The sequence below is a fragment of the Miscanthus floridulus genome, chromosome 3 (genome assembly GCF_019320115.1).
Source record: "Miscanthus floridulus cultivar M001 chromosome 3, ASM1932011v1, whole genome shotgun sequence".
NCBI classification, from domain to species: domain Eukaryota; kingdom Viridiplantae; phylum Streptophyta; class Magnoliopsida; order Poales; family Poaceae; genus Miscanthus; species Miscanthus floridulus.
The window spans coordinates 133,759,444-133,773,373 of NC_089582.1; the positions used below are offsets into that span (position 1 = coordinate 133,759,444).

General features: G+C 44.9%; 1 protein-coding gene across 1 annotated transcript; it reads left to right on the forward strand.

The window, feature by feature from the left end:
• The first annotated feature begins 2,128 nt into the window (after positions 1-2,128).
• Positions 2,129-3,529, forward strand: LOC136544475 (polyol transporter 5-like). Its single transcript, XM_066536628.1, has 2 exons — positions 2,129-2,258; positions 2,379-3,529. Exons 1-2 carry the CDS (start codon positions 2,147-2,149, stop codon positions 3,527-3,529), a joined length of 1,263 nt encoding a protein of 420 aa, XP_066392725.1. The 5' UTR covers positions 2,129-2,146.
• The last annotated feature ends 10,401 nt before the right edge of the window (positions 3,530-13,930 follow it).

The window sequence follows — 13,930 nt, forward strand, 5'->3', positions numbered from 1 at the left end:
TATAACTTATCACATATAACTTATAACCAAAACTTAGAAACACAAAAAGTTATAAAATTCAACTTATCTAAATAAAAAGTTATCAAACGTAACTTATGTACATAAGTTATTCTATACAACTTAGATATACAAATCAATATCATAACATATTAGCAGTTATGTTCGTAGCATGCACAAAAGAAAAATTGATAGACTACAATAAAAAGTAAAAAGAGAAAAAAGAGAAAAAATAAAAAAATGTGTTTGATAACTTTTATCTTTCCTAGTTTTGGCATAAATTATAAGTTATATGATATAAGTTATACGGTAACAAGTTTTACAAAGTGTTATATTGTCCAAGTTATAAGTCATATGGCATAAGTTATGTATAACTTAGTTACTTTCTAAAAATAAAAAATTACTGAAATTGTTTTTTTTTCAAATAAGGAAAGTTGCGGGACCAGTGATGGTTCGTTGGATCGTTCCAGTGAACGATCACGGGATTAGATTTAGGCTAAACCTACATGCGCCGGAACCAACGCTCCAAACTAAATTCTAGGTGTTCCATGTTTCTTGCGGAACTTGAGGATCTATTTAGTACATAGGAGTCATACAATTTTTTTTTTCAAATACACAAAAGATTTACGTATCATTATAAGTAAGAAGAAGAGTTTAACCATACAAACAACACGCTTCTGATGAGCGTCCTAGGAGGTCTTACAGCTATGGCTGGACCTTTCCATAGACTATTTCAAACTTTGATATTACATAAATGGTAAACAACCAAGCTAAGAACAGCGTAGCAACCTACGAAGCTGGGCGTCTCCGCTGCTGGGTGTGAGACCTTAACTTTTCAGAAGAATCAATTAAATTTTAAAGAAAAATGGAAACATGAAATTTTTCTCACGTTCTAAACCGACCTTAACTTTTCTAGGGCCTCTGGCCTCAGATCTTAGGACCTTGATTTCTGAGTAGGGCTCACGTCGTTTTCTTCCGTCAGCGGCCGCCGGTGTGCTCATCCGCTCGGCGGCCGGCGCCCAGCGCCCAGGGCCGTCAATTCCTCGTCAGAGACGGGCCTTTTCTTCTGATCTTCTCCTCGTTCATGTTTTTTCCAGGATGTTCTCCAAATCTCCATGATTTTTTCCTGATTGCTGACCGAGGGGATTAGCTCCGATTTAGTAAGGCTTTGCACTCTTGGATTCAATAATGTGACGATGTGGATAAATAATCACAAGCATCTGCACGATGATTCAATCAAGTACGACAAAGTCTTCAGATAGGTACGTACTGTATATGGTTTTGTTAGACCTTCACCATGTTCGCTTGTTGATTTCAGCCAGCCCAAACCAACCAGCCAACAGTATTTTTCTCTTATAACAAACCAGCACCAGCCAACCCAAACCAGCCCAGAAACCAACCAGCGAACAAGCCGCTTATCTGACGTCTGCTTTGACTACCTCGGCGGATCATCCAACAAGAAGATCCACCACCAGTCTTTTCTCGGATGAACATGGCTGCTATGCACTCATTAGGATTTAGGAATAATATCAACTTGCTTGTATCTATGCGGTATACTTCAACTTTTAATAAGGGAATATCCAACAAGTCCTCGAGTGTTTTAGCTCACCTCAACAGTTTTATATGCCGGATCAAATCCGTGGATAGGGCTAAGGGGCTTCTTCCTTAGCTCTGGCGAGAACAATCTAGGGGTTAAGGGTAGGAGGGCTGGAGGATTCAGGCTGTGGCAAAGGGCAACTGGCAACTCCCCCAAGGATTTCACACCGTTCTGGTTAGCATGGTGGCAATCTGATTATACTCTGATACCCGAAACACATTCTTGTGTCAGTTCCATATACGAGATTGCATATTCGTAATTCTGTTTTTGAAAAATGTAACCATATACCTGATATAGGGAACTGACAGAAAAATGTGAACAAACAGGAGCAAAAATCTGTGCAATCTTTTCTTCTGTTTGCTATATGCAACATGATTTGAAATGAGGTGGCAACGGGACAGAGCATGCCCCCCTGAACTCAAATTGACAATCCAATTAGGGGAGTACAGTCACGCATTGTACATGACATGTACCCTGTCCATAACTCTATATATGTACCTCCTGCACAACAACGCTGCACTAAACCACCATCAACTCAAGTGTCAGTAAACGATGACTTCTGCGGCTCTCCCTGAGGCCGTCCAGTGCAAGAGCAAGAGCAATGTTAAGTACGCTTTCACCTGCGCCATCCTCGCCTCCATGGCATCCATCATCCTCGGCTACGGTACCTATAGTGCTTTTCTCGATTCGTCATAACTAGTTAGATATGCTGGCCTTGTCGTTCATTTGCTTCGCAAGAGTTTTTGCACACACAGTGAGTCAGTGACGACGATTGGCTCTGCAGACATTGGGGTGATGAGCGGAGCGTCCTTGTACATAAAAAAGGACCTGAAGATCACGGACGTGCAGCTAGAGATCCTGATGGGCATCATGAACCTCTACTCGCTCATAGGATCCTTCGCGGCCGGGCGAACGTCCGACTGGATCGGCCGCCGTTTCACCGTCGTCTTCGCCGCCGCCATCTTCTTCGTGGGCGTGCTGCTCATGGGCTTCGCGGTCAGCTACGCCATGCTCATAGCCGGCCACTTCGTGGACGGCGTCGGGGTGGGCTACGCGATCATGATCGCGCCTGTCTACACCGCCGAGATCTCTCCCGCGGCGTCCCGCGGCCTCCTCACGTCCTTCCCGGATTTCTTCATCAACCTGGGCATCCTCCTCGGCTACCTTTCCAACTACGCGTTGGCGCGCCTCCCGCTCTACCTCAGCTGGCGCGTCATGCTCGGCATCGGGGCGGCGCCGTCGCTTCTGCTCGCGCTGATGGTGTTCGTCATGTCCGAGTCGCCTCGGTGGCTCGTCAAGAACGGCCGCCTCGCGGACGCCAGGGCTGTGCTGGAGAAGACCTCTGCCACGCCAGAGCAGGCCGCGGAGCGCCTAGCTGACATCAAGGCGGCGGCGGGCATCCCGAGGGACCTTGACGGAGACGTGGTGACCGTGCCTACGACGGATCGAAACAGCAAGGAGACGCGTGTCTGGAAGGAACTCGTCGTATCCCCGACCCCCGCCATCCGACGCGTACTGCTCTCGGCGCTCGGCATCCACTTCTTCCAGCAAGCATCGGGCAGCGACTGCGTCGTCCTTTACAGCCCGCGCGTGTTCAAGAGCGCGGGAATCACCGGCGACGACCAGCTCCTGGGCACCACCTGCGCCGTGGGCGACAGCAAGACGCTCTTCATCCTCGTGGCCACGTTCCTGCTGGACCGCATCGGCCGGCGGCCTCTGCTGCTGTGCAGCGCAGGCTGGATGATGGCCTCGCTCATCGGCCTCGGAACGGGCCTCACCGTCGTGGGCCACCACCCTGAGTCGAAGATCCCCTGGGCCGTCGCCCTGTGCATCGCGTCCACCTTGGCCTACGTCGCCTTCTTCTCTGTCGACCTCGGCCCAATCACGGGCGTGTACACCCGATGCCACTATTTGGCGAACGTTCATTCAGAATGAACCAGGCGAATGATTCTCCGACCAGATTACTTGTCTTAATTGGAAAGCATTTATTCCCACCTGACATCATTTTAGGATAGTATACTATTCTCCTTTTCTTTTCGGGGGCAGGCGTGGTGGGCGTGCAGACATTCCATTCTCTTTTCGTATACGTGCTGGGCGCCGACATGCTGGATCTTGCGTGCTCTCATATTTTTTTTAAACCATGCGCACGTAACTTAGATAACTGAATTAGACAGCATAACTTCTCTTTTAGCGCAAAATTTATATTTTGAAAATACTTGGGAGAATAACATTCTCTTTTAGGTTTAATGAGCCTTTTTTCTCTTTTCAGAAACTAATCATTCGGGGACATGGAAAAATGGTTTATAAAAGGGTAGGGATAAAATAAAAGTAACTTTTACAATGTATACTATACAGTAAACTCCATAATATGATGCAAACTTCCAAAACCAGATAAATAATAACTTTTATAACTTCTGCAACGATAATCTCAGCATCTCTGTAACTATGACATTCAGCATCTGTTTCTTCAACTGGAAGATCTGCAAAATATTTTAATTTTAATATTTAAAATAACAAATACAAAACACAAGTTAGATGCATTACTCTTAGCAGTAAGTTAGTCAAATAAGTTAGCTAACATGCATGCACATGAAAACACAAGTTAGATGTATAACTCTGTACACCAAGTTAATCAAGTAAGTTAGTTAGCATACACATAAAAAAGAGGAGTTAGATACATAACTCAGTACAAAAAGCTAATAAACTAACTTAGGTAGCATAGACATAAAAAACAAAAAGACACATAAATAACTCTGTTATTTAACATAGCACCAGAAATGGACTATATGTCACACCCAATTTTAAGGATAAAATTGAATGCACAAAACTCGTGTGTGCCCAGGAATCAATCACACACACAAGCTGACAAATTACATATAGTATCATCACGGTGTCTCATACATCAGAGTTATAATAAAACTTAGTCTTATACAACACAGCGGAATAATAAAAAGATAATAAAACTCTCGTGGCCGTCATCACAGGGAAGGTCAACTGGTTGACCACAAGCCTAATAATCCTCCGGGAAATCCTCATACCCGTTGCCATCTGTTACCCATCCGGGATTTTTATCCAAGTAAAGAAAATAAACAAGTGTAAGTACATTCCGTACTTAGCAAGCTAACATGGGGTTATGAAACTCAAAAAGGATAGACTCTGGTTTACTGCAGTTAGCATTTTTAATAGGTCAAGCTTTTATTCTCAATTATTATCAAGTTATGCTTAAGGTCCCATTTAATTCCCATAAGAACAATATCGGGGTCAGGTGTGCCATATGTCATCACTGAACAACTTTAAATGATCATCAACAATTAACCGGTTATTCTGTGAGTTTTCTGGGCCGCTCGTAACCGCGAGCACGGCTGTTATAACAGTTTGTTACCCTCTACAGAGGTGGTGCACATTCACCGCGAGTCGTGATCTCCATATGCTCGGGTTAATTACTCCCATGTCACTACCAAGGTGAACGGGCAGGGTACACTATGAAGCCATTTCATAGGTTTCCCTAACAAGTTAGGGCCGCTTGGTTTCCTTGGCAGACAGATGTAGGGACCCCCCTTTCCTATGGCACAAATCCATCGCGGCTATACTCATAGGAACAGAGGCAGCCCTATACCCAAAGTGGCAAGCCCTATTTGCGCCAAAAAGGTAACCTCTAACTAGTTAGGAAAGATCCTATTACTGAGCTAAAGTCAGAGCCATATGACTCTCCTGGTTGCACTATCAGTCCCAGCTTTTGCCGACAGATAAGTCCTTATGGAGGGCCGGGAGCAACATGAACAAAGGTCATTTGCACTTTCGCCCTATGGAACAGTTGTTATAAATCATGTTACTCACTTTGTTCCATACTATTATTCATCAACATGTATATCAAGTTCAGTTAGAGCACTAGCAATCTACCCATATGCATTTAACCCATAGGAGACAAGGAACAGGATAACAATCACTAGGATGTCCTTACGAGTATCAAAATTAGACACATGCAAATGAGTAATTGATTAAAATGAAATAGGACATCAAGGAAGGCCCATGTTATACTTGCCTTGGTTCACAAACTCGTGCTGGTCCTGCTGGTCGTCGAAGAGTTCTTGGTCTCCAACGTTTTCCTCACCGTCTGAACGCGACCAACATGGCAACATACAACATTCCAAAAGCATTCATGCAAAACAAACATTCCTATCATTAGAATAGTACACCAACAGTATTGAAATCAAGATAAAATGTTTGTAAAACTAATCTACGTTTCGCTACGATCACGTCAACGCGAAGTTCATGATAAACGGAGCTAAAATGCGAAAGTTATGATTAAAACGGGTTTTCCTATAGCCCTATATTTAATTAAATCTAATCATGAAATTAAAAAGTTCCAAACTTGACTAATAGTAGCTCCAACATGTAGCTTATGAAATTACGAAGCTAACGCGATTTGAATGGATCAATTCGGAGCTAAAACAACAATTTTATAAGCGAAACAGTTCAAATGGCATTTCTGTAAATACTGAAAGCGTACTTTTGACTTAAGCCGTGGAGTTTACGCTTTCTAATCGAGATTGCGCATTCGGGGAAATACGTTTTGGACTACGGGTTAGGACTTAGAAAAGTCCAGGGGCTCTTATGCAAAATCACCCGCGAAGGGGTATCTTCTATTCCTAGCCGTTGATCTCGCGATGGGCGGCTAGGATCGGCCTGGGGGGGTCGGCTGGCCAGAACAGTAACACCGGCGGCTAGGCGCCATGGCCGGCGGCAGTTGTCTCGCCGGAGCGCACGGTTAGGGCCTACGGTTCACCAAACTAACCACCGAGGGCACCCGTGAGCTCGGGGGGAGAAGGGGGTCACGGCCATGCCGTTTTGGAGGCCGGGAACGGCGGCAAGCGCGGTGGCCGCCATGGCCGGCGACCATGGCCCGCGGAGCTTGCGGCCAAGGCTCAAGAAGCCAACAAAACGAGGAGTGAGATGCACAGGGAGATAGAGGGGAGGACGGAGAAGCTCACCAAGGGGGAAATGGAGACGGAGGCAGCTCGGAGGAGGCTGTCCGCGCGGAGGGGCGGTCGACGGAGCTCGGAGATCCCGGGGCGATGGTTGCGGCCTTCCTCGGTGCTCGGCAAGCGCAAAAACGAGAGCGGGGGCAGCAGGGAGGGGCGGAGATGGCTTGGTGCCGATTTAAAGTGGCCGGGCGCGAGGGGGGCATGCTCCCACGACGCGGAGTGGGGCGGTTGCGGCATGCGGCCAGGCCGGGCGGTTCCGAGGAGCGCGGGGGTGAAGACGGCGCTGACAAGCGGGCCCGGGCGATCAGCGGCTGGGCGCGGGGGCATGGGCGGTTGCCCGGCGCGGCTTGCTGGGCTGGCGCGGCTACTGGGCCGAGCAGCTGGGGCGCGCGGCTGGGCCGGCGGCTGGCGGGCCAAGCGGGGAAGAGGGAGAGGAGAGTGAGCGGGCCGCGCGGGAAAAAGGCCATGTGGGCCAAAAATGAGGAAGGGGAGGAGATAATCATTTTCCCTTTTTATTTTCCAACAAATTTTTCCCAAAAGCATTTTCAAATTATTTTTGAACTCATTTGAACACTAAGTTAAGAACAATCATCACATGAATAAATAGTGCAGCAGCATGTATGCATCAAAAGTTTCAAATCTTATAATTTATTTAAATTCCCCAAAATTATTAATTTCCTATAATTGAGTGCACACTTAATAACATAATTAAATCAAATTTACTTATTTTAAAAGAATGAAATATTTTGGGTGTTACAATTCTACCCCCTTAAGATGAATCTCGTCCTCGAGATTCGGGTGATTGCTTACTCAAACAGTTGGGGATAAGTCTTTCTGAGATCCTCTTCTCTTTCCCAAGTAGCCTCATCCTCTATATAACGATTCCACTGCACCTTGCACATCTTTACTGTTCGGCTTCTCGTAACTCTTTCGGCAGTTTCCAAAATCTTTATCGGATACTCTTCATAAGTAAGATCTTCCTTGACAACAAGTTCTTCCAAAGGAATTTGTTCTTCTGGTACCCTCAGACACTTTTTCAACTGGGAAACATGGAACACGTCGTGCACACCGGACAAGCTCTCAGGCAGTTCCAACTGATAAGCTACTTCTCCACGTCTCTCTAGGATCTTAAAAGGTCCTATATACCTTGGGGCTAACTTTCCCTTCACATTGAATCTTCTCACACTTCTCATTGGTGACACTTTCAGGTACACATAATTACCAATCTCGAAAGTCAGCTCTCTTCTGCGGGTATCAGCGTAACTCTTCTGTCGAGACTGAGCTACTCTCAAATTGTCTCTAATCATTCTCACTTGTTCTTCCGCGTCTCTAAGGACATCGGGACCAAACACTTGAGTTTCTCCAGTCTGATTCTAGAACAAAGGCGTTCTACACTTACGTCCATACAACGCCTCGAAAGGTGCCATCTTGAGGCTCTTTTGATAACTATTGTTGTACGAGAATCTGCGTAAGGTAGACTCTTATCCCAACTATCACCATACTGAAGTGCACAGGCTCTCAACATATCTTCCAAAATCTGGTTGATCCTTTCCGTCTGTCCATCAGTTTGCGGGTGGTAAGCAGAACTAAAATTCAACTTTGTTCCCAAAGATCTATGTACTTTATGCCATAATTGCGATGTAAATTGGGTGCCTCTATCCGACATAATTTTCTTGGGAATACCATGTAAGCACACTATTCTTTCCATATACAACTCTGCTAATCTTGCACCATTATAGGTAGTCTTGACTGGTAAAAAGTGAGCAACCTTGGTAAGTCGATCCACTATTACCCATATTGAATCATAACCTCTTTGAGTGCGGGGCAGTCCTACAATAAAATCTATACCAACTTCTTTCCATTTCCATTCAGGGATCTTCATTGGTTGTAGTAACCCTATAGGTCTTTGATGCTCAGCTTTCACTCTTTGACAAGTGTCACACAAAGCCACATATTCTGCCACATCTCTCTTCAAACCATACCACCAATACTTTTCTTTGAGATCCAAGTACATCTTGGTACTTCCGGGATGTATAGAATAAGCAGACTCATGGGCCTCTTGCAGAATTGCATCATGGATAGCTTTCACTTCCGGTACACATATCCTTTTCCCGAACCAAAGAGTTCCATTCTCATCCATTCTGAATCTGGGTGCCTTTCCAAGTACTACATTCTCTGCTATCTCCTTAAGTTTTTCATCCTCCAATTGTCCTTTGCGTATCTCCTGCTCCAATGTAGGCTCTATCACCAATTCCATTGCATTGGTGACCAGGCTCAAGTTGAGATACTCCATTTCAGCACACAACTCTGCTGACATAGATGTTGTCTGAATTCCATTGGCATAGCTCTTTCTGCTAAGTGCATCAGCTACAACGTTTGCCTTTCCCGGGTGATAATGCACTTCCAAATCATAGTCTTTGATCAATTCCAACCAACGACGTTGTCTTAGATTCAGATCTGATTGGGTAAAGATATATTTCAAACTCTTATGATCAGTATAGATATCACTCTTATGTCCAATCAGATAATGTCTCCAGATCTTTAAAGCATGAACCATAGCTGCCAATTCCAAGTCATGAGTAGGATAAATCAACTCATGCTTCCTTAGTTGTCTAGATGCATATGCAACCACTCTTCCTTCTTGTATAAGCACACATCCAAGACCCAAACGGGATGCATCACAATATATAGAGAAGTTCTTGTTTAAATCGGGCAAAATTAATACTGGAGCTGTAGTCAATCTCTTCTTTAGCTCTTCAAAGTTTGCCTGGCATTTATCCGACCATACATACTTAGCATTCTTTTCCAATAAAGCTGTCATAGGCTTGGCTAGCTTGGAAAAGCCTTCAATGAACCTTCGGTAATAACCAGCCAATCCCAAAAAGCTACGAATCTCACTTACAGTAGTTGGTGGTTTCCAATTCAGTACATCTTGCACTTTGCCTGGATCCACTGCTATTCCACCATTGGAGACAACATGACCCAGAAAAGAGACTTCCTTTAACCAAAACTCATACTTGCTCCGCTTAGCGTACAACTTATGCTCTCTAAGCTTTTGCAAGACCATCCTTATGTGTTCCGCATGTTCTTCTTCAGTCTTAGAGAATATTAGTATGTCATCTATGAATACTACCACAAATTTATCTAGAAACTCCATGAACACCTTATTCATCAAATACATGAAGTATGCAGGTGCATTGGTCAATCCAAAAGACATAACGGTGTACTCATACAATCCATACCGTGTAGTGAATGTTGTCTTGGGTATATCCGAGTTTCGAATCTTAAGCTGATGATAACCAGATTGGAGATCAATCTTGGAGAACACATGAGCTCCTCTCAACTGATCAAACAAATCATCTATCCTAGGCAAAGGGTATTTATTCTTGATGGTAACCTCATTAAGTGAGCGGTAATCCACACACATCCGTTGACTACCATCCTTCTTATCCACAAAGATCACAGGTGCCCCCCATGGGGAAGAACTAAGGCATATGAAACCTTTTTCTTGCAACTCTTTTAGTTGTTTCTTAAGCTCTTCTAATTCATTAACTCCCATTCTATATAGACGCTTAGCTATTGGTGCAGTTCTAGGTAATAATTCAATAATGAATTCAATGTCTCGGTCAGGTGGCATACCTGGCAAGTCATCGGGGAAGACATCCGGGAATTCCTCCACGACACGATCTTGTTCATTGACTTCACCATCTAGCTAATTCACTGTGGCTGTAGGCTGAGCTTGCACTACTACTTCTACACAGATTCTATCCCCATTGAGTGATGTCACAACCACAGATTTCTCCTGACACTGAATCACTGCCCGGTGTTGTTTCATCTAATCCATTCCCAGGATAAGATCAATTCCCGCTGTTCTCAACACAATAGGCTTCACCTTGAAGTCTACCCCACTTAAGGAAATGCTAGTTGAGGGGCTCCAATAAGAAGCGGGCATACTACCTCCTGGGGAATTCACTAGTATAGGGTTTTTCATGGCACACAAAGGTATGCTATGCATTCTAACAAAAGCTTGGGAGATAAAAGAATGCGAAGCACCAGAATCAAAAAGTACGGTAGCAGAAACAGAGTTGACACTGAACGTACCCAACATGACCTTAGGCGTCTCCTGAGCTGCATCAGATGACACATAGTTCACCTTCGCTGTGAGAGGTGGTCGAGCGTTGAACTTCTGATTGTTGGTCTGGTTCTGAGGTGCTTGTTGGTTCTGCTTCTTAGGACACTGATGAGCATAGTGCCCTACTTCTCCACATCGGTAATAGGCATTGGGATTGTTGGGTGCACCACTCTTCACAGGAGCATTGTTAGGCACTCCCTGGCGTGTTGCAGGATTGCTAGTCTGTTGCGGGGGACGCTGATTTCCAAACTATTGCTGATACTGAGGGCGTTGTTGGAACTAGTTCCTCTAAGGATACTGACCACGGTTTCCCTGATGAGTTGGTCCTTGATTCCTCTACTGGAAACCTTGCTGGGGATAAGCACGTGGGTGAGTGTTGCTTCCAGAAGCTTGCCCTTGGAGCCTTCTCTTCTTAGCTTCCATCTCCTTGCACTTATCATCAATCACGATTGCGCGATTCACCAAAGACTGGAAGTTAGGATAAGTATTAGACATCAGCTGGAGCTGCAGTCTATCATAGAGTCCCTTAAGGAAACGGCGTTGCTTATCCTTGTCATCTGCCACATCATTAGGAGCGTAGCGAGATAGTTGTGTGAACTTGTCTCGATATTCCGCCACAGTCATTGATCCTTGCTTGAGAGATCTGAATTCTTCCTGCTTCAGTTCCACTAGTCCATCAGGAATATGGTATGATCGGAAACTATCCTTGAATTCCTGCCAAGTGATAGCAGGAGCATTGTTGGGATGTCCAAACTGGAATGATTCCCACCAATCCTGAGCAGCTCCTTAGAGTTGCCCGGAAGCGTACAACACCTTCTCAAGATCGTTGCATTGTGCTATGTTCAGTTGTTTCTCCACAGCACGCAACCAATCATCGGCCTCCATAGGGTCTATGGCATGGGTGAACACCGGTGGACGATCTTTCATAAACTCTCCATGCTTATCTCTAACCTAGACAGGCGGTGGCCCTCTTGCAGGTTCATTGTCCAAGCGCTGCATCATAGCTTGCATCAGCTGCGCTTGCATTCTCAATATCTGTTCCATGGTCACAGGTGGTGGTGGTGGATTTATAAGAGCATCATGCCCACGACCACGACCTCTGCCTCTTCCTCCTCTTGCGGCCATCTGTTTTCCAACAAATGTGCAAAATTTAGAGATTTTTCCAGTTATAGAGAGCTTACAAAATATAAGAAACAATGCTGAGAATTTTCTGGGCAAGATTCAAATTCAGCAGTTCAGTAAAACTGTTATAACTCGAGTTTCAGAGATCCAACAGAGGTGCACCAAGATTCGTTAGAAAGCTTAGGACATCAGCTACAACTTTTATTTAGACCACTTTTACAGATTCGGACTTACACATAGTCAAAAATAGAGCTAAACCGAAACTGTTCTGAGTTCCAGACAGCGCAGGAACATCAACTTGTGTCAGCTAGATCTCCCAAACCTGAACAGCTATTGATGTGATTCCAAGGACACTTGAAAGATACAGAGGTCTAGTTATTTCCACAAAAATTTTAGAATTTTTATCATCCCAGATTTCGAGATACCAGATAAAGAACATAGGCTGCTCTAGAAATCAGCACAGCAGAGATAAGATAAAACGAAACATCTGTATTAAGATTTCATTCTAAACTAAAAGTTCCAATCTAAGGAAGTTGTGGACATACCCACAAACTCCCAGCAATCAAGCAAAATACCAAATCAACCAAGTTCACCAATTAAACATCTAATCAACCAAGTTCACAAGACCAATAAGACTAATTAAGAACACGAATCTATCGACGTGGTAATCTAGATCAAGGCACCTAACACCTATGGAGCGGTGTCAATCATGGTGAAGGAATGGCGCTTCTTCTTGTAGATGGAAGGCTGTCCCAGTTGTGCTCGAAGTTCATCCACTTGTTTCTGAAGACGTCTCTGCGCCCTCTAAGATGCACGCAGTTCTCCTTTGACTTCATCATCCACTCCCTGCATAGTGTGGACATGCTGCACCGTTGCCTCCAGAGTTGGGTCATTCTCTGGTGGAGCCAAAACCTGCCAAACACCCTCATGATCATTTCGAGGAAGGAACCTGAAGCGATCCTCCCTCATGGCCTCAAAACGACGACCATGGTAGTGGATGTAGGCATTCTGTGCTGCATCCTCCATGCCATCCAAAGCATGGGCTCTCCTGGCAGGGGCACTGTGGACAGTCTCCACCTCATGTCCATTAATGATATCATTCCATGCGGTGACCACCAGCTCTACCTTCCAGAAGGTAGCCTCCAGTGGATGCTTGTACTCGGCGCAGTGGTAGCTGATAGAGGCGTGCAAGTCGGGGAAGTAGTCGTCCAGCACATGGGTGAGGAGAGTGTGGTAGTAGGCTGTCTCTGGAGCTGGCTTGAAGTAGTACTTGCACTTCCAGCCAATCTCCTTGTCCTCCACAGGGACAGCTGGGGAGGGTGCAGGTGTAGGGGAAGTAGCCGTCGACTCCTCAGGTGTAGCTACCACAGGGTAGACGGGCACGGCGACTGGTGTAGGAGTAGGTGTAGGCGTCGGTGTAGCCATCTCCTCGTCATCGGAGATGATCACAATCTCCCTCTCCGCCGGTGGGGCACGCGGGGTGAACATGGCACGATAGCCGGTGGTGCTGAGTCGAGCAGTCTTCGGATTATGAGACATCTATAGATTTAAAGTGAGATGAAATTAGAATCAACAATTTTAAATAATAGATTAAGGTATGAAAAGCATAAATGTTTTAATAAAATAACAAGGATAAGTCAGTAAGCAAGAAACTAGAGGAGCAAAGATGCTAAAACGACCATTTTCTAACTAGGCTTGCGTCCTACAGTCAACACAGCTCTGATACCAATTTGTCACACCCAATTTTAAGGATAAAATTGAATGCACAAAACTCGTGTGTGCCCAGGAATCAATCACACACACAAGCTGACAAATTATATATAGTATCACCATGGTGTCTCATACATCAGAGTTATAATAAAACTTAGTCTTATACAACACATCGGAATAATAAAAAGATAATAAAACTCTCGTGGTCGTCATCACAGGGAAGGTCAACTGGTTGACCACAAGCCTAATAATCCTCCGGGAAATCCTCATACCCGTTGCCATCTGTTACCCATCCGGGATTTTTATCCAAGTAAAGAAAATAAACAAGTGTAAGTACATTCCGTACTTAGCAAGCTAACATGGGGTTATGAAACTCAAAAAGGATAG